Source organism: Cenococcum geophilum (genome assembly GCF_001692895.1).
Source record: "Cenococcum geophilum 1.58 unplaced genomic scaffold K441scaffold_32, whole genome shotgun sequence".
NCBI lineage: Eukaryota > Fungi > Ascomycota > Dothideomycetes > Gloniales > Gloniaceae > Cenococcum > Cenococcum geophilum.
In genome coordinates this window covers 1,904,161-1,926,066 of record NW_027137590.1, presented here as the reverse complement: position 1 = coordinate 1,926,066, position 21,906 = coordinate 1,904,161, and the positions used below count along the sequence as shown (strand labels likewise).

The window sequence follows — 21,906 nt, the reverse complement described above, 5'->3', positions numbered from 1 at the left end:
ACCACGCCTGCACTGCGGCTGTTTATCCGCAACAATGCAAGATGCCCAGCATCCTGAGGGTGCAGCGAACCAAGCACCTCAATCCTCGCGACCGTCAACAAACAACAGCTCAACCTTGCTCTCGAACTCATTGAAGCGCCTGTCCTTAAATACTGCCTCCAACACGCCCTTACCTCCATCTCCGGGCCCGAATTCGCCCCGCCGCGTTACAGATCAACAGCGCTTTGAAAGGTCGCCCGGCGCTCAGAAACCACCCCCTAGCCCGCTCCGGCGCAGCTCGAGCACCATGAGCCTCTACCACAGATCGTCTTCGCCTGCGCTTGTTAGGAAGGCCTCGACTTCATCGCTGCGAGCTGGCGAATCCCCCGCAACTCCTCGAAGGCCTTTATCGCGACGCTCCTCGTTCAATCCGACCCAAGCATCTCCTAATACATTGAAGTCGCCACTCCACGCTCCGATCGAGGAGAAGGAAAAAGAACCCCTAAAAGCTGCGGATATAGCAGCAGAACATTTCAAGAAAGAGCTAGCGTTGCATGATGCTGTATCGGAAACCCCAAAGGCGGCGGGCACGATAGTTATTATACACGATCAATGCTATGGACATCGATATTCAAGACCCAGGACCAGTAAAAGCACCCTCAACATGATTGTAGAGCGACCGGAGCGCATCCTCGCCGGTGTATTGGGAGTATCAGCGGCCTACGTGCGACTGGGAGAAAGACATGCGGAAGGAGGAAATCCGCCACATCCTCGGCGAAGTCCCAACGAGAATATTCCCTTCAAAATTCGTAAGACATCGCGCGCTGTTAACATCACTTCGTCCGTGGTTTCTAATGTACATGGTATGAAATGGATGGAGGAGCTGAAGACAATGTGCGATTCCGCCGAGAGGAAGTTGGCGACAACTGGGAAAGAGCTGAGCAGGACAGGGGGCCACAACCAGACCAGCCAACCGGCGAAGGAGAAGCTCCATGAGGGTGACTTGTATCTCTGCCCAGAGTCTCTGAACGCGTTCCAAGGAGCATTAGGTGGCGTACTTGACGCTGTGGATGCGGTATTTCAAGGCACTAAGACGCCGACTGGACCATCTCGCGCTTTCGTCTGTATCCGACCACCGGGTCACCATTGCTCTGCCGACTTTCCTTCTGGATTCTGCTGGATAAACAATGTTCACGTAGGTATTGAACATGCTGCTATGGCACACGGGTTGACCCACGCTGCCATCATCGATTTTGATCTCCATCATGGGGATGGATCACAATCCATAACATGGGCTCACAACTCTAAAGTTGCTAAGATGCCGAAGAATACTCCAAACTCGAAGAAGACATCCATCGGATATTTCAGTCTGCACGACATCAATTCATATCCCTGCGAATGGGGAGATGACGAGAAAGTGCGCAATGCTAGCTTGTGCATCGAGAACGCTCATGGCCAATCGATCTGGAACGTTCATCTGCAGCCTTGGAAGACAGAAACAGAGTTCTGGGAACTCTATGAGAGTCGCTACCTTGTCTTGATTGAGAAGGCTCGTGCATACCTCAAGCACCATACTATACGATTACGGACTTCGCCAAATCAGCCAGCTCCCAAAGCTGCGATATTCTTGTCCGCAGGCTTTGATGCTAGCGAATGGGAGAGTCAGGGAATGCAGAGGCACAAAGTCAATGTTCCGACAGAATTCTACGCTCGCTTTACTTCGGATGTAGTCCGCCTGGCGCAAGAAGAAGGGACTGGTGTGGATGGACGAGTGATTTCCATCCTTGAAGGTGGATACAGTGATCAGGCATTGACGAGTGGAGTTCTCAGCCATCTAAGTGGGCTCTGCGAAGGTCAACCCCTGTCTGTTCCATATGCAACACCAGACAACGGCTTAGGCTACGAGATGGGACAGCGAATCAGCGCTCTCAATCTGAAAGATGGAAATACGTCAAATCCGACTACATCGATAAAGTACAATCCTGAATGGTGGCACGAATCTCGCCTTGCAGAGCTGGAGATCCTCGTGAATCCACCTCCAGTGGTGGTACCCAAGAAACCCCGAACTGCAGCTCCACCGACCTACTACTCTCCAACACAATCATTCTCTGCAAAGATTGTCGATCCAGCAAGAGTTCGTCGGAGCGTGTCTGGAGCAGGCAGATTAATGTCGACGAGCCCATCTCGAGCGCCCACACCCCCACCACCGGAAGTTGACTGGGCAACTGCGACTTTTGAACTAAGCAAACTATTGATACCTACCGAGCGTCAGACTAGGAGCTGCACCTCGGAAGAATTGTCCGAACCGCGGGTAAAGAAGGAGAGGCAGTCAATAGCTCCTACCACGTCAGCTGTTGAACCGTCCGGCAGGCAGCTGAGGGGTAGAAAGGCGAAACCTTCTTATGCTGATTTGGAATCCGAGGAAGATAATTCCTCCGGTCGTCCAATCTCGGGATCCAGTCGTAGGAAAACCATTGCAGATTTGCCGTTGGCAAGCATCGAACCTCCTGCTCCTCGTCCTGCCTCGAGACGTACGAGTATAGCATCGAGCATTGGGTCTGTAAACGGTGACCGCAGCACAAGTCGAGCATCAAGCGTCGTTCCATCAAGAAAACCGAGCGTTACTCCGGCACTTGCATCTGTCAATGGGGTGCAAATTAAGAAGGCAAGAGCTCCCCCTCAAGCACAAGTTGAGACCACAAAGTCCCGAGCGCCAGTGAAAGAGCCTCCAGTTCCGCGGGTGCCATCGACATCTATGAATAAAGCGCCGCAGAACAAAGAGAACGAGGTTGATCAACTCGCATCTGGACTGAAGAGAATCTCACTGAAGCTACCACCAAGGGAAGAGTATGAAGCACGAGAGCGGCAAAAGGCTCTGGAAGCCGAGAAAAGGAAGGCTGCGGCCAAGACATCTACGAGAAAGGCCGCAGCTCCTCGAACAGCGAAAGCGCCTACGACTGCACGAAAGGCAGCTACGAAAGAAACCAAGAGCGCTGCAGTGTCTTCATCCCCCGTCGAAGCTCCAGCAGGGCAACCATCGATTGCATCTGTGATGGCATCCAGCCAGCCCGAGGCTCCCAATGTACAAGAGACGGCCAGTGGAGCACCACTACATCCACCACAGCCCATACAGCCAATTCGGACAGCTGTCCCGCCACCTAGTTCTCCGCCTGCAGCGGCACGACCATTGATCGATTCCGTGTATTCTCCAACAGCTGCGACTCAGCTTAAGATCGAGCCCGACCAACTTCCCAAATCTCAATTTACGACGGTAGCCGAACCATTACCAATGACCACATCACCTCCACGTCCCGATACGCCTCCGCCACCTCCGCCATCTTCTCTGCCGCAATTCATCCATTACAACCCTCACGCTGGCGGGAATGCTTCACAGCCGGCTCAAACTACGGCTCCTGCCCCCTCTCAAGTATCGCTGCAATGGTTGCCGCCCAATTCGGATTCTACTCTAGCAGGGCGGCCTATGTCACCAGGCATGAAGCAGAGAGCGGACCTGACCGTATTTACAGCGAATGGAATGATTCCTTTCGCATCAAATCCAAATCAAGCCAGCTTGTCTTTGGCGCAGCCTGCTGTTCAGAAAAGCGAGCAAGCATCTGGTGGCGGGGAGGAGGCACACAAAGGGTTGGAGACAAGAAAAGAGGATGAAAAGGACATTTGGGAAGTGCCAGACACACCGGCTCGGTAGGTGCCGATGCCACGGCTTTGCAGGATGTGAACAGAGGTTTGAGGTGAATGACGAAATGCAAGCAATTGGCGAGCCGTCAGGATTTTCTGAATCGACAGGTCGGCTCAGCGGCGCCTATCAACGCCCGGGCCTGTCAGGTGAGGATGACGTCCCGCGCCGTAAATTTTATGGCCATTCCATGCTCATGTTATTTTTTCCATGGTTTTTAGACACTTTGAGTGGGCTTGGGATCTTCGATCTTCGATTTTCTTCTATGAATTGTTGTAATTCTGTTGTTTCTATTATTTCTGCTGCACCTGTTATTTCTGGCCTTTTGCCATTTATGCTTCCTTGCCTTTCTGTTTGGCTCTTCTATTCTTATTGGTTGCACTTATTCCCACTAGAGATACCCGCCGCACTATGTAGCTTAGCACCCCATCGTTCTAAGCCCCCATTTATTTCATCACATGCGGACAGACTGTAAAGTGGGGATGGCGGTGGTGTGGTGCGGTGCAAGCTGAGGCGAAAACCGTTGTCCATGTGATGGCCTGTTGCATGTTCCCCTTTCCCTTCGCAGGCAGTTTCCCTGGAGTTCGCTCCAAGTAAGCGCCGCCCCCGCATTCGCCAAGCCTCATGACGTCTGAACCTGGTGACTTGTGACCTTTGTGCGGCTTTTGGTAACTCCCCCATAATACCAACCTCAAAACCACTCCTCTGCAAATTCTCTTTACACTCTCCAGCCTTACCTCGACAATTCCCTCTTCCTCTCTCTCACCCAAACCTCAATTCTCTGCTCTTTTAGAATCTATACCAATTCGAATACCCCGTCACAATGCCTGAGAGTAACGGCGCCGGCGACAGCCTCCACAGGCGCATTCATTCAAGTGCGTATAGCTTCTCCGTCTTCCCGCTCGGATTGCAGATCTCTCTTATATCTTCCCTTTCGCAATCTACTTTAATCACTTAAGTTCTGCTAATATACTCATAGTCAATCCGTTCTCTTCCCACGATGAGTACTCGCGTCAATCTATCATTACGTACAAAATCGCCACGGCTATAACGTGGCTGCTGGCAGTCATTACAAGCATCTACTATACCCTCGAGAGGCCTCATGAAGGCATATATCACCGCCGTACCATTTGGGGCCAGAACAGCTACCATAAGACACCCTTTACTATGAATGCGATCATCACAAGTATCTACTGGTGTGTGGTTTGATTTACCCTCCGTTCAGCCTTGTACCAAAATCTATGCGCAATCTGCAAAGTGCTTTATGCATAAAACAAGTGCTAATCATACTAATGCAGGATTATTCTCTTCTTACTCCAAATTGGCTACTGCTGGCACCTGTACGCCTCCAACTCCGCTTATGTAACTGCCGCTGCCACTGTCGGCTCGCACTTCATCGCCTCAAACCTTCTTCTTTTTGGTTTCATCCATCTCTGGGTGCGCTCACACTTCTGGCTCGCGGAGCTACTTCTCATCATCAATTTTTTCAACCTCAGCTCGGCCTATTTCCACCACAGCACTACCCCACGCTTCATCCACATACCGGTTGTAAGCGGACCGCTGGCATGGAATTTTGTGGCTTTGTACTGGTGCGGCGCGGTTATGGTGCATGCACATTCGCTACCAGCCAGAATCGTCGCAAACATCTTCATTTGGGGCATCCTGGCTTATGGAGTTTTCTTCCTAGCAGCATTTAAGGACTACACCATGGGATTTGAGTTGAGTGTGCTTGCTGCTGGTATGTTTAGTTGTCCCCTTCTGCTTTCGTACTTCTAGTGCTTAAATCGCCCCTGATGCCAAATACCTCTTAAGAAAAGTGACAATGAAGCTGACGCCTACGACAGCAATTGGTGTATCTCAGTTCTTGGAACACATCATCGCTTTCCAATGGATCTTCGCCTTCATCATCATGGCTATCCTGTTCATTCTGTCTCTTGCAGTCGGAATTCCAGGACTGCTCGGAAGAGACCCATTCAAGCGTGGCGAGATTGTTAGTGAAGACAGAGAACGGGCGCCTCTACTTGCGGATGAGTAAATGCAGCAAAGTGTACACGGGCATCCTTGAGATGGGCGATGGAGAGAGCAGCCGATGTTTGAGCAATATGGTTTCAATTAGGCAAAAGACTGATCATGGTTATGAGTTATAAGAGATTCATGGAGGGTGGAAAATGTCAGGTTTTAACTCGCAAATGAGATTTTGGTAGCAGGTGGTGCAAAAGTTGAAGTATATCTAATCCTCTCAGATTCAGAATTATTCTTTTCGGAGCATACTTTTTGGCAATATCTCCCTTCAGTTTTGCACGATACCCCCTTCTGTCGAAACATGGGACGTTAGGTAGCTTTTCTGAGATTGTCGGATATCAAGTACCTTTTGCTACTTAAGTTTGCCAAATGATCAATGTAGTATTACTTCCATCTAATAACGGCTTGATATTGATGCACCGTAGCCCAAAGAAGTGCGGCCATAAGACAAGAATTTAATGCGTGGTATAAAGCCCCTTGAACAATCCCAAATTCTCCAAAGACGCCCATAAACCCTCCATCCCACCAGCAGCCATATCCTCTTCTCTCCCAATCTACAACCATTCCGTCGGCACGCCCCTCTCGGCCCACGTCCTCTCGGCCTCCCACGCCAACCAATCGCTGCGCGTCGTCGGCAGCAGACCCATCTGGTTCACCTTCCACAGCCCTAGCCCAAGCATGAGCAGATTCATGACCACGAACACGAGCTTGGCGGGCAGGAGGCGCGTCGCGGTGCCCGGGGTGGTGTAGGGAGCGAAAGTGCGGCCCAGGGTCGCGATGGCGGTGAGGGGCGTCTTGAAGAGCGTGAAGACCATAAAGATGGAGAAGATCTGGAGGGTCGAGCCGGTCATGTACATTCCTGTGCGGCGGAATCGCACCGGTCAGCTTCATGCGCTCGCATGACGTGTTCCTGGTCTAGGTCGAATGTAAAGTGAAAAGACAAAGGAAAAGGGAAACTGGAAACTGGAAATCGGAAATTGGAAATTGGACATTGGACATTGGAGGAGTGGGGGTTGTGCGTACCGATTGCGTTCATGGGTAGCTGCTTTGCTGGTGCGATGGCGATCTCCCATGCTTTTTTCAACTTCAGAGTGTCGGTTTCTTCGGTTGTGGGCGGCTTGCGGACGGAGGCTTGCGGCGCGTTTTTGGATTGCGAGCGCTGCTTTGCGCTGAGCGCGGCGGTGAAGCCGGGTGGGTCGGGGATTGAGGAGGCTTTGGGTTTGGCGGAGGGGGCGCTGTTGAGGTCGAGCACCCATTTGGGGGTTGGAGGTGGTTGTGCGGCCATGGTGGGTTTGTAGGAGTGAGATGGAGAGGTGCGGACGCTCGGGTTAGAGGGTGAGATTCGGTTTTGCAATGTGGTTCTCTGGAGGATTTGGTTCTTTTGAGGGTAAGAGGGGGTTTCGGATGCGTTGCTAAGATTTGTGTGGCTGATGTTGAAGATACATTTAGTATTGGAAGCGTGGTATTAGAGATGGTTGAATAAGAGGTCCGCTAGTCTTGGCTCCGCAAGGGCCGCCCGGAGTAGTGCCATGGTCCAATTCCCTTCCTCCTACACTGTGTATCCAATTTCTTGTCTACTACCTCTCACGTCTCTCACGACCTCTTCTCTCTAAATTCTGCAATGTTCATGCTCGCTAGAGTGCCCTAAAAGCCCCCCAACCGAATCGAACATCGGACCAGGAACTTTTGCCGTAGTGGAGGGGCGACTAAAACGGCAGCGGAGCGAGAGGGGAGCTGGAGCTGCCGAGCGCATGCATGTGTAGATGTGCCGTTGACTGGGCACGAGGACAGCAGCAATGAGTACGAGCGGGCAAGATGCGAAGCTCTTTGCTCGAGTATGTTAGATTTTCTTCTATTACTGCTCTTTGTCCACTTTACCCTTCTTAATGGCACTCGTTGTGATACTTTCAACCTTGCAACTCTCTAAAATACTTCTATGCGTCTGCCTTACTCTCCCCCGCACGCTTGAGACGGGCCTCCTTCTGAAAAGCCAGTATCTTGATATAGATTGCAATGTCGATAGATGAGGAGAGAATGCTGCAACCATGTTCCTCCCCACCGTAGCCTTTGACACACCGTGCTTACAATATCTCCGTTCTCCACAGGGCAAAGTAGCTGAGCTGCGCCTCGAGCTTAATAGCGGCGGCAAGAAGGACAAGAACTTCTCGGCGAAGAAGACGGCGCTGAAGAAGATTGTTGCGAATATGACTATGAGTAATAATGATATGGTGGCGCTGTTCCCGGATATTGTCGCTTGTATGCATATCGCGAGCTTGGAGATCAAGAAGATGTTAGTTGGTTTGCAGCCTTTGACACTGTAATTATATTTGGAAAGGGAGAACTGATCGAGGAGCAGGTGTTTCTTGTATCTGGTCAATTATGCTAGGATAAAGCCGGATGTTGCGCTCAAGGCGCTGCCCATAATTGTTAATGTGAGTATAGCCCTAGAAGAGGCTGGATCTAGGTACTAATAGAGTGCGCAGGATATGGATGATAGCAACCCCTTAGTACGAGCACTCGCCTTGCGAACAATGTCCTACATACATGTCCGTGAATTCGTTGAGGCAACCGTCCCACCACTAAAGCATCTCCTCAAAGACACCGACCCATATGTTCGTAAAACGGCGGCGTTTTGCGTTGCGAAGCTTTACGATCACGACCGCCACCTCGTCGAATCCTCGGACCTTATTGACAAACTTAACAGCATGCTCAGAGATGAAAACCCGACTGTAGTATCGAGTGCTCTGGCAAGCCTGATGGATATTTGGGAAAGGAGTGAGAGCATTAAACTCACGATCGATTATTCGAGCGCATCAAAGATAGTGCAGATTTTACCGGACTGTTCGGAGTAAGATATCAAGCATCTCAATCAGCACTTCAAATTACTTACTATAAGCAGATGGGGCCAGACGTACATCCTTGAAGCAATGATGAATTATGTTCCACAAGACTCATCTGAGGCCGCACTCCTTGCAGAGCGAATATCACCTCGCCTATCTCACTCTAATTCAGCTGTCGTCCTCACTTGCATCCGTGTCATACTTTATCTGATGAACTACATCGCCGACCAAAAAGTAATAGCATCGCTTTGCAATAAACTTTCCCCGCCTCTTGTCACCCTCCTCTCCAAAGGACCCGAAATCCAATATCTAGCACTCCGAAACGCGTTATTGATTCTTCAACGAAGGCCAGAGGTTCTGCGGAGCGATATTCGCGTCTTCTTTTGCAAATATAATGACCCGATTTATGTAAAAGTCACGAAGCTGGAACTCATTTTTATGCTTGCTACGGAGCAGAACATCAAGGAAGTTCTGACAGAGTTAAGAGAGTAAGCTTCCATCAGTTGCCTGTTCTTTTCAAACTTAAAATCATATCATTAACATGCTTCAGATACGCCACAGAGATCGACGTTGATTTCGTCCGAAAATCTGTACGGGCAATCGGCAAGCTTGCCATAAAGATCGAGCCCGCTGCTCGTCTCTGCATCAAAACTCTCCTGGAGCTCGTCGCTACGAAAGTCTCGTATATCGTGCAGGAAGCTACTGTTGTCATTCGCAATATCTTCCGGAAATACCCGAATCAGTACGAATCTATCATCTCAACGCTGTGCGAGAACCTAGACAGTCTAGACGAGCCAGAAGCGAAAGCAGCTATGATATGGGTTATCGGCCAGTATGCAGATCGCATCGATAACTCAGATGTTTTACTCGACGATTTCCTCTACACTTTCGCGGACGAGCCTCATGAAGTCCAACTCGCCCTCCTTACCGCTACCGTCAAACTCTTCATCCAACGGCCTACCAAGGGTCAAGATTTAGTCCCTAAGGTCCTGAAGTGGGCAACGGAAGAGACAGACAACCCGGACCTCCGCGACCGCGGATACATGTACTGGCGTCTCCTCTCCTCTAAGCCAGAAACCGCGAAACTCATCGTCATGGGCGAGAAGCCCGCCATCACGGCCGAAGAAAGCGAGAAACTGGATCCGGCCACGTTGGAGGAGATGTGTCTTAACGTCGGAACGCTAGCGACGGTCTACCTGAAACCAGTCCAGCAAGTCTTCCGCTCTGCTCGCCCGCGCCGGCTAATCGATTCCCCCACGCTGCAGAAGCACACGCTGCCCACGGTGCGCGCTGCTGCTGCTGCGCGCGAGAAGGCTGCCGCGGAACGACCGACGGTGGATACAACCTCGGCGATTAATACGAATGGTCACAGCGGCAGCAACGGCAACGGCAATCTCGCCGCGGCGGTCAGTGAGGCGGACCTGTATTTTGCGGGCGTGGGCCACATGCAGATGAGGGAGAGCGCGTTTGGGGGGTCCCCGATTGCGGGTAATGCGGCGAGCATGTATGTGGTTAATCAGAATCAGCCGCAGCAGGTTGTTAATCCGGGGGCTGGAGGTGGCGATTTGCTGTTGCTGTAGTTAAGGGGGATTTTACGGGAGCTGGTAGGCAGGAAGCAAGAATTAGGAGTTGCGGCGTGCTTGGAGGGAATGTGTCTATGAGCGCTTCTGAGGATGCGGTTTTCCAGCGATGGCTCGCGTTGGAGTGAGGACCTCGCAAGAGAGGTACAGCTTTCTCATATATTATTACAGCATTAAGTTCGAGGAGCCGAGATTTTTTTGGGTATCACGCAGATCAAGTTTTGAATAACCTCTCAATTCTCCTGAACGTCCCTTGTTACGATGGGCTCAATATATCAGAATTTCGCGGTCTAAAAGAGCGAAAGTTGGTCTTCAACACAAGATAATGTCCTCCACATCATTGCAATATTCAGCTGCCACAGTTTCGCCTCGCATGATACCATGAACGTAAGCCTCTCCAAGTATCTTGTAATGTGAGTCTAGCGAAGTAGACCAGAGAATGAATGGAGTTTTAGCTCCTAAAATAACGAAACGAAGCAAACATCTTCCTTTGCGGTCGGCTGGGGACCGAGGCCAATTAAACCCGATCGGGTACGAAAGAAAGTCCTTGACTGAGTATATGTGCGAACACCAGCTTCAAATTGGTGCGGGTCGGCGCCATGGGGTAAGGTAGCTAGTTGGCCTTGGCCCTGATATTCCTGATTTTCTCAGCCGATACGCACAGAAGTTTCCGAAGTGCCTCTCGGGCTCATTTTCTGCAGGCTCGGTGTCCAGCAGCCCCGCAGTCACTGTGATGCCAAAAGTCATCAGGCTATCCTTTTCAGGCTCTGTCCTGAACACTTCACGGTGAGACAGCTGGGACCAGATGTCCTCAATAGGGTTCGCAGGGATAGTAGATCCCTCAGCAAAGTCATATTTAAGCAAAGCGAAACATGTCCAGACAGGCATCGTAATCTCATAAGTCCATTCGATTCGATCAACAAATAAAGCACTAAGCCGCAGACCACTTAGGCTGTTAAGTTCATTACTCTTTATGAAAGTAGATGATGTAGGGTATGACCCTCTGGAAGCGTTCTAATATTTGCTTTGATGGTCAGTCCCGAACGATACCTGAGAAACCCCTGGTAAGTCCCACCGCGGCACCCACGAAGGAATGCTCTCTTCGATTGAATTTTCGAAATAAATTATGTATGATAATAGATCAAGGCTATTTGTTGCCTCGAAAATCTTGACGGCAAATTCTATATAAATCTCTCCAAGGCTTTTTGTGTAGTCAGGCTAAATCAATGGCTTTGTACTAAGAGATATTATTGATCCATAATCCATGTTAGCTGTGGCTTTGTGTCCTAGAGGAAATTGCAATGCTGCTGGATGGCCTAGAAAAGCAAATACATGGTCTCTTGGGTTCGTCGCTTCCAGATGTCTAGCGAAAGCAAGAATCTCGATGAAGGAAAGTTTTGTTGATTTTTCCGCGACAGTCTTATATTCAGAGCGGGTTGCAAGCCAGTATTCGTACCATACAGTCTGTTGCGTAAGGTGAATGCAAAAGTGGTTGTATAATGCTTGACCAGAACCCATGACCCACAGATAAAAGTCTAAAAGCTCAGCTGCTTCGGTCTCGGTATCACCGCAAAAGACCAAAGCTTCAGCCGCTAGTCCAATCTCTTAGACTCGGCGGAACCACGGACTACTCAGGAGGATAGAAGCTGCTTCCAACTTATCTACTTCCAATTCAGTGAATCCGGCGATATCATCAGAGGTCACAGGAGGAACTTCCTTTGCGTCTCCATATGCTTCTTCTTTCGCTTTAAATCCCATATTACTTTCGCAGATTCAGGCGAATGCTTCTTCAACGTTGATTAGCCTGTCATTCTCAGCAATATTTTGGCCTAGCCAAACAAGGACGCGATCCACCTTCCAGTATATCATTCCCATCAGTTGAACGTGCCTTCCACGTTCTTCGATGTTTCGCTGATCAATGCAGATTGCATCTGCCCAGAGCACTCTACACTCATTCTTGTAACGGAATCTTCGTATAGCGTCTCTTAAATTGACCGTAATAGACACCCGTCTTTGGCCGCATATTATCTCTACGGTATTGGTCGGATCACCCCATACACAGGATAAGGCCTCATACGAAGGAGCATCCTCTAGTGGTACTGAAAGAGGCCGACATGAAACAGGCCTCTCGTCTTCTCCGAGGAACAGCCAAAGAAGTCCGATGTAGTCTTCGCGAGGTAAAGGCTAGTATTGGTAGAACAAATGCTTAGAGCACTCCGTGCACAACGGCGACAGGGCCTTCTCTGGTCCGGTTAGATCCTGTGGAAAATCTTCATGAACTAGGCAAGGGCCTATATTGTGGTTAGAGTATTTTAAAGACATGCTAGGAAAGAAATAAGTTAAAGATAATAATAGCAGAGCGTATTCTCTTCAGAGACCTCGTGGGAGGCTGCTGCACCTGAAGTAGTTCCATCTCCTCATTTTGCCGCCTGAGCCGTATCCTAGAGTCGTTTGGAGCTCTTAAGCGGCGCGTGATTTCTTGGCTGCTGTGGCTATGTGCAACATACACAGTACTGTACCGCCAGTCAAACTCGTGGAGCTCAAAGTCTTTCTTACATTGGAGTGCGTAGGCGGCTACTACGGATATGGCTAGAGTATCCAAATGAGGCTAATGTCTAAAAGCATTTGTAGAAAGAATGTCTTGGAAAGCTCATGATTTAATATACGCAGTTGTGACTATAAACGCCGGATTCTAGACCGTCCTACCCACCGCCTTAATTTTGCCGCGATATCGTCAGCCCTACAAATCAAGCACAGCCTAGCAGACTTCTCGAGCTTTCTAGCAATTAATCATCTTATCTTTCCATCCTCTTTCTATGCTCGCCTTCCTGTATAAAAGTTTGCTTCTCTATTACTCAAAATGTCTTCTTCAGCATCTACCGAAGTCACGGGCTCAGAAAGCTTTACCAGCATGTCGCAAGGTGATGTTGAAGCAATCGGGCGGCATTGCCAGATGGCCTTCTGCCACCGGCTAGACTTTTTGCCTTTCAGGTGTGAGAGTTGTAAAGGGTTCGTGTATTGAATTCGTGTTTCTAGGTCTACAAGCGATGAACTGACTGTAATGCTTAACGTAGAACCTACTGCCTCGATCATCGGACAGAAAGCGCTCATGTCTGTTCTAACGCCGGTGCCTGGGCCCGCGCTCGTCGTGAAGTCGAATACAAGCCTACCCAGAAGCCTTCTTTATTAAATCACGATCAGCAGTGCTCCTCTCCCAGTTGCAAAACTTTGATCAACACTGCCCTGGTTCCTGGGGTACACTGCCCCACTTGCAACCGACAGTACTGCCTCAAACATCGTATGGCTGAAGAACACGACTGCAAAAACTTAATACCACTGGGCGCCCGAGCTACCCCGGCACAAGCGAAGAAGGAAACTGCCTGGCAAGCCTTCACTAAATTTAAGGAATTCAATAAGTCCACAGCAGCCAAATTCTCGTTACCCAAGTCTTCGAGTTTACTAAGTAGAGTGAACTCGAAAGACTCATCCGCGGGCTCGAAGAAACAGACTCGCGAAAACCCAGTGGCCGTTCTTAACAAGTTAAAACAAACCGCAAAAGGCGAAGCATCGATCCTGCAGGACAAGAGACTCTATCTCCACGTGGAAGCATCCGCGGATACGACGAAAGCAAAATATCCAACCGGCGATTTTTTCTACAATAAGGAATGGAGTGTAGGCCGTGTACTTGATGCTGCAGCGAAAGCACTCCAGGTCGAAAATGTGAATAATCGGGGCGGTGGCGAAGCAGAGAGGCTACGGGTTTTCCACGTCGAGGCAGGGAGGCTGCTTGAATTCAGTGAGAAATTGGGAACAGCTTGCCAGAGCGGGAACACTATCGTATTACTGAGGGGCGTTGGACCGCCAGTACCGGATTTAATTGAAGCATGAGCATTGGGGAACGCATGTTAGTAGGCATACATGTTCAGTATATGCCTAATCGGAATCGCGGATCTTCTTGCACGCTTTTGATTGGGTCTCTTAAAGTTAGATCGAAAGCTTGCATCAGGCATTTGAGCGTTTATTATACCAAGTGCTGCTCTGGCCCCTTTCCGTATTTTTGAGTTTTTTTGGGGTATCCTCCTGTTTATGACTTATAAACGGCAGAAACATATCGATGTTCTTGTTTAGATTCGCCATACAAAGTACCATACTTTTTCTTCGTTCAACGCACCTCAGATTTCCATCGGTGATGCACGCATAGGTATCGGAGGTCCGGGTTAGGCTTAGCATAACCTCAGGTTACGCACGAGCCCCCAAGGTCCTCGACATATCGTCCAAATATCGCACCCCCCCTAGATAGTGGCCCCTACTTTTCGGACGCGTTTTTAAGGCCTAGGTTAGTACTAGGTTAGTATAGAGGGCCTTAGCGCGCCTTTGACCTTATCGTCGCCTCAACAATCTATTTTCTAACCCTCTACTATTTTTATACCCGCGATGGCTTATATAGGGCTTCTGATTTTATATAAAAAGGCCTACCGCAATTCTAATTCTATAATATAGAGCTCTCTTCTTCTTCTCCTGTAATATTTACGCGTTCAGTAGCTTTATTTACCCACGCTATGCTTACACGTCTCCCCCTTACCTCTTACGGATATGGAGTCTTTTAAAAATCTTCTTACCCTACGGTCCACTTTACGGCCAAAGGAAGCCCCCCTAGCCTCCCCCCCTATAGCCTCTAGAGCGAATTTAAGGCCTAAACAGCGCGGCTATAGGATATTTATAAGGCCTAGCGCTTAAAGAATACTATAAGGGCGTACGAGCTAAAGTAGAAAGAGTAAAAAGACTAGTGCGTAAGATTAAAAGGCAATACAGACGGCACCTAGGTAACGGAAGATAAGCTTTACCTATTTCTAAAGTAGTAAATTATTAACTAAGAATTATAGGCCGCTAGCTATTAAAAACGTAAGTTAAAACGGAAAGAGATATAAAAAGATAGTAAGCGGGTAAAAAAGAGGTAGAAGACGGCTAAGGCGGGAGAGTAGCTAGGGGGGAAGGTAGCCGTAGGGGTAGCCGTAGCTGTAGGGGAAAAAGCTATAAAGGATAAGGAAGGAGAGATATGGGACAAGGAGGCCCTAGACGCCCTTTTTAACGAGATAGTCTAATACTCAGTTATAAATAGCTACGTCTCTACTATTACTAAGCTCTATGCATAGCAATTAAAAGGTAAGGCCTTGCAGCCGCTACGGGGGGCGAAGCTCTCAGCGATACTAAACAGCGTCCGCCGCGATAAGGACTAGATTTAACGCGTTAACTTTATTAACTAAGGCCTATTTATAATTACTAGCGGCTATAACGTTAAAGGGCTTAAAAGGGCGATTACTTAGTGCTAGGAGACGGGCTCTAAAATGCTAGGTTTAGTTAAGTTTTACCTTTAAACTACAGCCGAGTATTTATTAGGTTCGTATATTACTAGTCTATATAACTACTATTTTCTAACCTATTCCTTTCCTTAGGCCATACTACTGTTACCTAGGGTAAAAGTAAACAGGACGTTTAGCTTACTAACCTTATCCTTATTAAACTAGAGAATAAAGGGCCTAAACTAAACAAGCTAGCGCCGTATATAATTATATTAATAATATAGGGGAAGCAGAATTAGTACGGCAAGGTTAAGTATATAGGCTATATACGTAATACTAACCCTATTCTCTACCCTCTCTCTATAATAGCCTTCTACTTCTTTAACTACTAGGGTAAGGACGGCGCTAAGAGCTTCCTATCCTTTTAGCAGCTAGAGGACTACTACAACCTATACGTCTTTCCTAGCAGCATTAAAGTACCGTAACGGCCGCTAAGCTATTATACGCAGTTTAAATAGAATAAGAAGATGTTCTAGGGGGTAGGGATTTACTTAAAAGAGAAAACCTATAGCGCCCGTAAGTAGAGCGTCTAGCACGCCAAGCTTAGCGGCGTTAAGGAGACCCAAATTAAATAGGCCGGATGCTAAAATATGGACGCGATAACGGGAGCCTACCTTAGCTACCTACCCCATACGTTTATACGGTTAATCGCCGGCTTCCTAAAGGAGGGAAAGGGCTACTTTCTTCCCCACGCGTAGAAGGTGCCAGAGGAGGCCCTCTGCTTAAAGATATAGCCTAAGACTAACGTTTAGCTAAAACATATAGAGACCTACTACCTAGACAGGGCCGATAATAAGGTTATATAACTTAACCTTACGGGCTTAGGATTTCTACGTCTCCTCTATGCGCTTAGGGTAATCCTATTATAGGACTTAGTAATCCTACGTAAGCAATTCCCGCTCTACCCCCTATAAAAGGACTCCCTCTTTAGCTACGAGGAGTACTAGAGGTTCGCCGCGCGGGTAAAAAGCTTACTGGCTAATATAGTTACGCTAAATGAACTAATAATACGGAAATACTGGCCCGACTATAAGGCTATAGCTAAGCTAAGATATAAGGCCGCAATCTTAGAGATTAAGGGGGTTCAGTTACACGTATATATAATCTTAGAACGCCTTAGCGAGATAGAAAGGTTATTAGTATTATTTACACCTACACCTATATAAATCTAGTAAGGAAAGATAGGTATCTAGATAGGGCCTACGGAATCCGTATATCTACCATTTACTATAACGTCTACTATAACGTCTACCATATCTACGCCACCTGCTTAGCTATCTACTATATCTACACCGCCCGCTTAGCTGTCTACTATATCCGCACCCCCCGCTCCGCTATCTGCTATATCCGCACCCCCTACTTAGCTATCTATTATATCCGCACCCCCTACTTAGCTGTCTGCTATATCCGCACCCCCTACTTAGCTATCTACTATATCCGCACCACCCTTTTAGCTATCTACTATATTTATACCGCCCCCGCTAGCGCAGGCGCAAGCAAATACTCAACTACCTCTCCTATTTATCCTTAACCTATAGGCGCCGCTAAGAAAATATAAGATACTTCAGGGCGGCAATTCGGTATTCCAGCTCTGGGCTAAGTGGACTTTAGGGCTAGCGGGTAGGCCGTTAATTGAAGCTCTTAATCGCTACTAGGGGGCGCGCTAGCGGGTTAACGGCGAGGCTATATTCTATAGCCGTCGCCGTAGGATAATTAAGGATATAAGACAGCGCGTAAAAGACAGTACGGCAAAAGATAAAAGACAGGCTATTAACCAGCTAGAGCAGCTACAGGGCCAGCGTTCTTTAGATTAGCTTTATAAGAATATCTAACTACTAGCTCTTAGGGCGAGGGAGGGAGGGAAAGGCTCTATATTAAACAGTATATATATATATATAATACTATCTCACTATAGGACTACTACAGTAACCGAGACGCCTTAATATAGGACTGCACTGCAGCAACCGAGACGTCTTAATATAGGACTACTGCAGTAACCGAGACGCCTTAATATAAGACTATACTGCAGTGACTGAGACGCCTTAATATAAGACTATACTATAGTGACTAAGACGCCTTAATATAGGACTATACTCTAGCGACTAAGACGTCTTAATATAGGACTACATTACAGTAACTAAGACGCCTTAATATAGGAATGGCACGCATTTAGGTGTTTAAAATTTAGAGCAATATTACGCGACCGTCCAGAAGTACCGATCTAACTTAAATTATGTACCTTTTCGCCCAAAATCGCGTGCAAAGGTACTCGGGGGCGGTCGTTGCGTGACCTCGTGCGGGGTTCGCGCCAATTATTAGTAGGGGTGGCCCTAACCTCGTATTAACCTAGGCCGTAACCGAGCTAAATGACCCCCCCCCCGATATATAATAGGTATTAGAGGTCCGGGTTAGGCTTAGTATAACCTTAAGTTACGTATAACCCCCTAAGGTCCGCGACATATCGTCTAAATATTACCCTCCCCCTTTAGTAGTAGCCCCTACTTTTTAAACGCGTTTTTAAGGCCTAGGTTAGTACTAGGTTAGTATAAAGGGCCTTAGCGCGCCTTTAACCTCACTATTACCTTAATAATTTATTTTCTAACCCTCTCCTATCCTTATACCCACGCTAGCTTATATAGGGCTTTTAATTTTATATAGAAAGGCCTACTATAATTATAATTGTATAATATAGAGCCCTCTTTTCCTTCTTCTCCTCCTTTAATATTTACGCGTTTAGTAGCTTTATTTACTTATACCACGCTTACGTGTCTCCCCCTTACCTCTTATAAATATAAAGTCTTTTAAAAATCTCCTTATCTTATAGTCTACTTTATAGTTAACGAAAGCCCCCTTAGCCTCCTCCCCCTATAGCCTTTAGAGTGAGTTTAAGGCCTAAATAGTACAGCTATATGATATTTATAAGGCCTAGCGCTTAAAGAATGCTATAAGGGTATATAAGCTAAAGTAAAAAGAGTGGGAAGACTAATATATAAGATTAGAAGGTAATATAGACGGCGCCTAGGTAATAGAAGATAAGCTTTATCTATTTTTAGAGTAGTAAGTTATTAACTAAGAATTATTATAAGCTTTACAGTGTGTGGGAATTAAACGAGCAACTTAATTATAAATCTATGGAAATCAAGTGGTATAAATACATGAAAGTAGACCCCGAACTCTAAAGCCTATAACTTATTTTAAACGTATCTAAGACATATAAGGGTAGTGCTAATATAGGTAAAATAGGGCAATATACAGGGTCTAGTAGTTGGTTACAATTATAGGCTACTAGCTATTAAAAACGGAAGTTAAAATAGAAAAAGATATAGAAAGATAGCGAGTAGGTAAAAAAGAGGTAAAAGATAGTTAAGCAGGTAGGGTAGCTAAGGGGGAAGGTAGCTAAAGGGGTAGCTATAGGTATAGGAGAGGAAGCTATAAAGGAGGAAGGGGAGATATAGGATAAGAAGGCCCTAGATGCCCTATTTAACGAAATAGTTTAATACTTAGTTATAAATAGCTATATCTTTATTACTACTAAGCTTTATATATAGTAGTTAATATTACGGCGCTAGTGGAAACTAGTAGAAACTAGTAGATTATAGCTAATAGATATTAGTAGATTATAGCGGATAGTCGTAGATAGTCGTAGATAGTTTTATACAGTTTTAGATAGTTACCGTTACGTGACTAAAGGACTATATATAATGTTAAGCGGCGCTACCCTTTGTCTCCTTTCCTTTCTTTAGCTTTAAATCCTTATTTATAGACTACTAATTATATAGGCTTGCGTGTCTCTCTTGCTATACTTATACCTTAATTAACTAAGTCGCTAATATTATCTAAAGCTTAACTACCCTTTCTTTCTAAGAAGGAATTTAAATATATTTACGGACTATAAACTAAAATAGGATATAGAATTAAACCTAAAGAATATTACTAGAACTAGAAGAATAGAAAAGAATAATAAGACCTACGGAATACGCATAGACCAAAACCCCTATAGAATCCTACTAAAAGTTACCCTAATAACTATACCACGATACTAAGAAATATAGTAGCCGGTAAAGCAGCTATAGGACCCTTAAATACCTCTAATAGTAAAACAGTAACTAACTTAAACTTTTAGGTGGAGCTTATAGCAGCTAATACCGAAATTAAATAACTTTAAGAGCTGCTTAAAGCTAGAGAACCCCCTATACCTAGTAAGGAATTATTAAACACCTAGAAACTTGCTATAGCCCTTAAAGCTTTAACCTAATATATAGCGTTAGCATTATTACGGTCTATAAAGGTCGTGGACCCCCTATTACTTATAGATAGAACTAACCCTATATTTAATAATTGGAAGCTTCAATTATAGGATAAGCTTAAAGTTAATGCGGACTACTTCCCTACTACTTAGGCTAAAATGGCCTATGTCTTTGGCCGTACCGGTAGGGATATATAGGTATACCTACGTTTATAGTACGTATAGGACTTAATAAATCTCTTTCTCTCTAAAAAAGAGATAATTATTTACCTATCTTCTATTTATAAGGACCCCTTTAAAGTACAAAATGCCTAACTTAATTATAAAAGCCTAAATATAAAAACGATAGAGACCTTATTAGCTTTTTAGACCCGCTTTTTGCACCTAGCTAGCTAGGCTTAAACTCCCTAAGAAGATCTAATACTAAACCTATTTAATAAGCTTACCCTAGACCTATAGTAAGCCGTACTACTAGTTTTTACTACTATATAGACACTAAAGGAACTTATAAACTAGTGCTTAGCTATTAACTAAGGCCTTTATTAAATTAAGGCATATGCCAAACGGTATAAAGCTAAAAACCCTTTAAATTAGACTATAAGTAATATAAGAACGGCCCGTAATGCCCCAGCACGATTAGCAACCCCTATAGCACTACCCGTATAGCCTATTACTAATTTAATAGCTAGCTATATAGCTAGTCCTACTATAGGTTTAGTAAATGCTTGGTTTATATATAGCAACCCCTATATATAGGCCCTTAGTAATTAAGGAGCTTACTTTTCTTATAGTTAGAAAGGTTACTATATAAAGAATTACCTAATAAACATAAAAGCGGACAAGGTTTTATTAATCTGGGAGGATAGCGTAAAGTTAGAAAAAGAGGAACTTTAGAAAAAGACTCCTTTCTAGGGTTAAAAGGGATTAATATATTAGATATTAATTTAGGTTAGCTAATTAGTAGAAAAAGCTATACTATCCCTTATACTTTATTCCGTAATAAATACCAAGTTTTAACCTCTACTTTAGCTAACTCTAAAGTAAATACCTTTGCCTTAATAAATATCTAGTATACTGTAAAGCTGGCTAACTTTCTAAATATACTTATTAAAGAACTGCCTAAACTAATTCCTATCTACTGATATAACGGGCAGATAGGGCTACCTATTATAACTATCTTATAGATTTACCTCCATATTAATAGATAAAGGTAGTATAATATTCCCTTCCTTATTACAGACTTAGGTAGCTATAATATAATCTTAAGGCAAAAATAGTTAGCCTATTTAGGCTTATAGCTTAATATATAGAGTAGATAGCTTATTTAGCCCAAAACCTTACCCCTAACCCCTTTCTTTATAAAAGAAATTAGTATTATAATGAAAAACCTTATACGGCCCTAGATTAATACTATTTACTAGGCTAATACTATACGTAGAGACTAGGCCTTTAAGAAAGATATATAGCTTAATTTGTAACGGATTTGTATACTATATTGCCCCTAGACTACTTATATTACGCTACCCGCATTAAAGACTTAATGTTACGGAACCCTACCGCAGGGGCCTCTATAGGAGAACTCCGTGCTCTTATATACACCTCGCGTATAGCTTATATTAGCTACGCGTAGGTATATTACCTCCTTACGCCCTTAACCCTTATAATTGATCGTGTAACGTCTTATAGACTCCTTAAATACATACGCTCTATAGCTACTACCCCCGTCCTATAACATTACGTTACGCCTTTTTTACCACTAATATTTAGCCTACAACTAATTCTACGTCTCTGTAATACCGTAGGTGCTACTAGAAGTAGTATATTTACGAGTTACCCTACTTTATACTTCTAAGGAACCTATAATAGTAAGACGATATTCCTTACTAGTTATTATATTAAACCTAAAGAACAATCTAATACCTATACTTAACCTACGCCGCTAATTAACCCTAGGAGAATTTAACTTATTAGCCTTAGCCTTAACCCCTAAGGGGAAGCCTAGTAGCTTAAAAGATTACAACGACCTTAATAAGGTAGATATTAATAATATCTTATTCTTTATTAACTATTATAACGGGACTGTCCCGTTACAGTAAGGACGTCTTAGTGAAACACTTAATGATAGTGGAATTCTATCAAAGCCTCTTAAAGCACGTGCACGTACTACGGCTACCCCTATATCTTA

At 45.6% G+C, this 21,906-nt stretch overlaps 6 protein-coding genes across 6 annotated transcripts; 4 read left to right on the top strand and 2 right to left on the bottom strand.

Annotated features, from left to right (window-relative positions):
* Window positions 1–286: 286 nt before the first annotated feature.
* K441DRAFT_688422 (Arginase/deacetylase) lies at window positions 287–3,685 on the top strand (the record flags this gene model as incomplete). The annotated part of the gene is made up of 1 exon (XM_067652187.1): window positions 287–3,685. The coding sequence occupies one exon, from the start codon at window positions 287–289 to the stop codon at window positions 3,683–3,685; it is 3,399 nt and encodes a 1,132-aa protein (XP_067502039.1).
* A 713-nt stretch (window positions 3,686–4,398) lies between these two features.
* K441DRAFT_184334 (uncharacterized protein) lies at window positions 4,399–6,187 on the top strand. The gene is made up of 6 exons (XM_067640394.1): window positions 4,399–4,548; window positions 4,653–4,869; window positions 4,972–5,411; window positions 5,518–5,570; window positions 5,733–5,873; window positions 5,968–6,187. The coding sequence occupies exons 1-5, from the start codon at window positions 4,497–4,499 to the stop codon at window positions 5,736–5,738; spliced, it is 768 nt and encodes a 255-aa protein (XP_067502038.1). The 5' UTR covers window positions 4,399–4,496; the 3' UTR covers window positions 5,739–5,873; window positions 5,968–6,187.
* K441DRAFT_663232 (uncharacterized protein) lies at window positions 5,805–7,427 on the bottom strand. The gene is made up of 2 exons (XM_067649165.1): window positions 6,719–7,427; window positions 5,805–6,554 (listed from the first exon to the last, which is right to left on the bottom strand). The coding sequence occupies exons 1-2, from the start codon at window positions 6,978–6,980 to the stop codon at window positions 6,250–6,252; spliced, it is 567 nt and encodes a 188-aa protein (XP_067502037.1). The 5' UTR covers window positions 6,981–7,427; the 3' UTR covers window positions 5,805–6,249.
* Window positions 7,428–7,470: 43 nt separating this feature from the next.
* Window positions 7,471–10,480, top strand: K441DRAFT_663231 (Adaptor protein complex beta subunit). The gene is made up of 5 exons (XM_067649164.1): window positions 7,471–7,985; window positions 8,052–8,127; window positions 8,179–8,543; window positions 8,595–9,023; window positions 9,086–10,480. The coding sequence occupies exons 1-5, from the start codon at window positions 7,741–7,743 to the stop codon at window positions 10,113–10,115; spliced, it is 2,145 nt and encodes a 714-aa protein (XP_067502036.1). The 5' UTR covers window positions 7,471–7,740; the 3' UTR covers window positions 10,116–10,480.
* A 1,408-nt stretch (window positions 10,481–11,888) lies between these two features.
* K441DRAFT_570589 (HET-domain-containing protein) lies at window positions 11,889–12,245 on the bottom strand (the record flags this gene model as incomplete). Its single annotated transcript, XM_067643927.1, has 1 exon — window positions 11,889–12,245. A coding segment is annotated over one exon (357 nt), but the record flags the coding sequence as incomplete, so codon positions are not given.
* A 639-nt stretch (window positions 12,246–12,884) lies between these two features.
* On the top strand, window positions 12,885–14,308 carry K441DRAFT_663230 (uncharacterized protein). The gene is made up of 2 exons (XM_067649163.1): window positions 12,885–13,124; window positions 13,190–14,308. Exons 1-2 carry the CDS (start codon window positions 12,976–12,978, stop codon window positions 14,001–14,003), a joined length of 963 nt encoding a protein of 320 aa, XP_067502034.1. The 5' UTR covers window positions 12,885–12,975; the 3' UTR covers window positions 14,004–14,308.
* Window positions 14,309–21,906: the final 7,598 nt, after the last annotated feature.

Bases quoted from the DNA above. Each gene is read 5' to 3' on its own strand.
- K441DRAFT_184334 (XM_067640394.1), top strand. From the start codon at position 4,497: ATGCCTGAGAGTAACGGCGCCGGCGACAGCCTCCACAGGCGCATTCAT. The intron at 4,549-4,652 runs GTGCGTATAGCT...ATATACTCATAG, and splicing joins CCACAGGCGCATTCATTCAA to TCAATCCGTTCTCTTCCCAC. The intron at 5,412-5,517 runs GTATGTTTAGTT...CGCCTACGACAG, and splicing joins GTTGAGTGTGCTTGCTGCTG to CAATTGGTGTATCTCAGTTC.
- K441DRAFT_663232 (XM_067649165.1), bottom strand. From the start codon at position 6,980: ATGGCCGCACAACCACCTCCAACCCCCAAATGGGTGCTCGACCTCAAC. The intron at 6,555-6,718 runs GTACGCACAACC...TCCGCCGCACAG, and splicing joins GCTACCCATGAACGCAATCG to GAATGTACATGACCGGCTCG.
- K441DRAFT_663231 (XM_067649164.1), top strand. From the start codon at position 7,741: ATGTTCCTCCCCACCGTAGCCTTTGACACACCGTGCTTACAATATCTC. The intron at 7,986-8,051 runs GTTAGTTGGTTT...ATCGAGGAGCAG, and splicing joins AGCTTGGAGATCAAGAAGAT to GTGTTTCTTGTATCTGGTCA. The intron at 8,128-8,178 runs GTGAGTATAGCC...TAGAGTGCGCAG, and splicing joins CGCTGCCCATAATTGTTAAT to GATATGGATGATAGCAACCC.
- K441DRAFT_663230 (XM_067649163.1), top strand. From the start codon at position 12,976: ATGTCTTCTTCAGCATCTACCGAAGTCACGGGCTCAGAAAGCTTTACC. The intron at 13,125-13,189 runs GTTCGTGTATTG...TGCTTAACGTAG, and splicing joins AGGTGTGAGAGTTGTAAAGG to AACCTACTGCCTCGATCATC.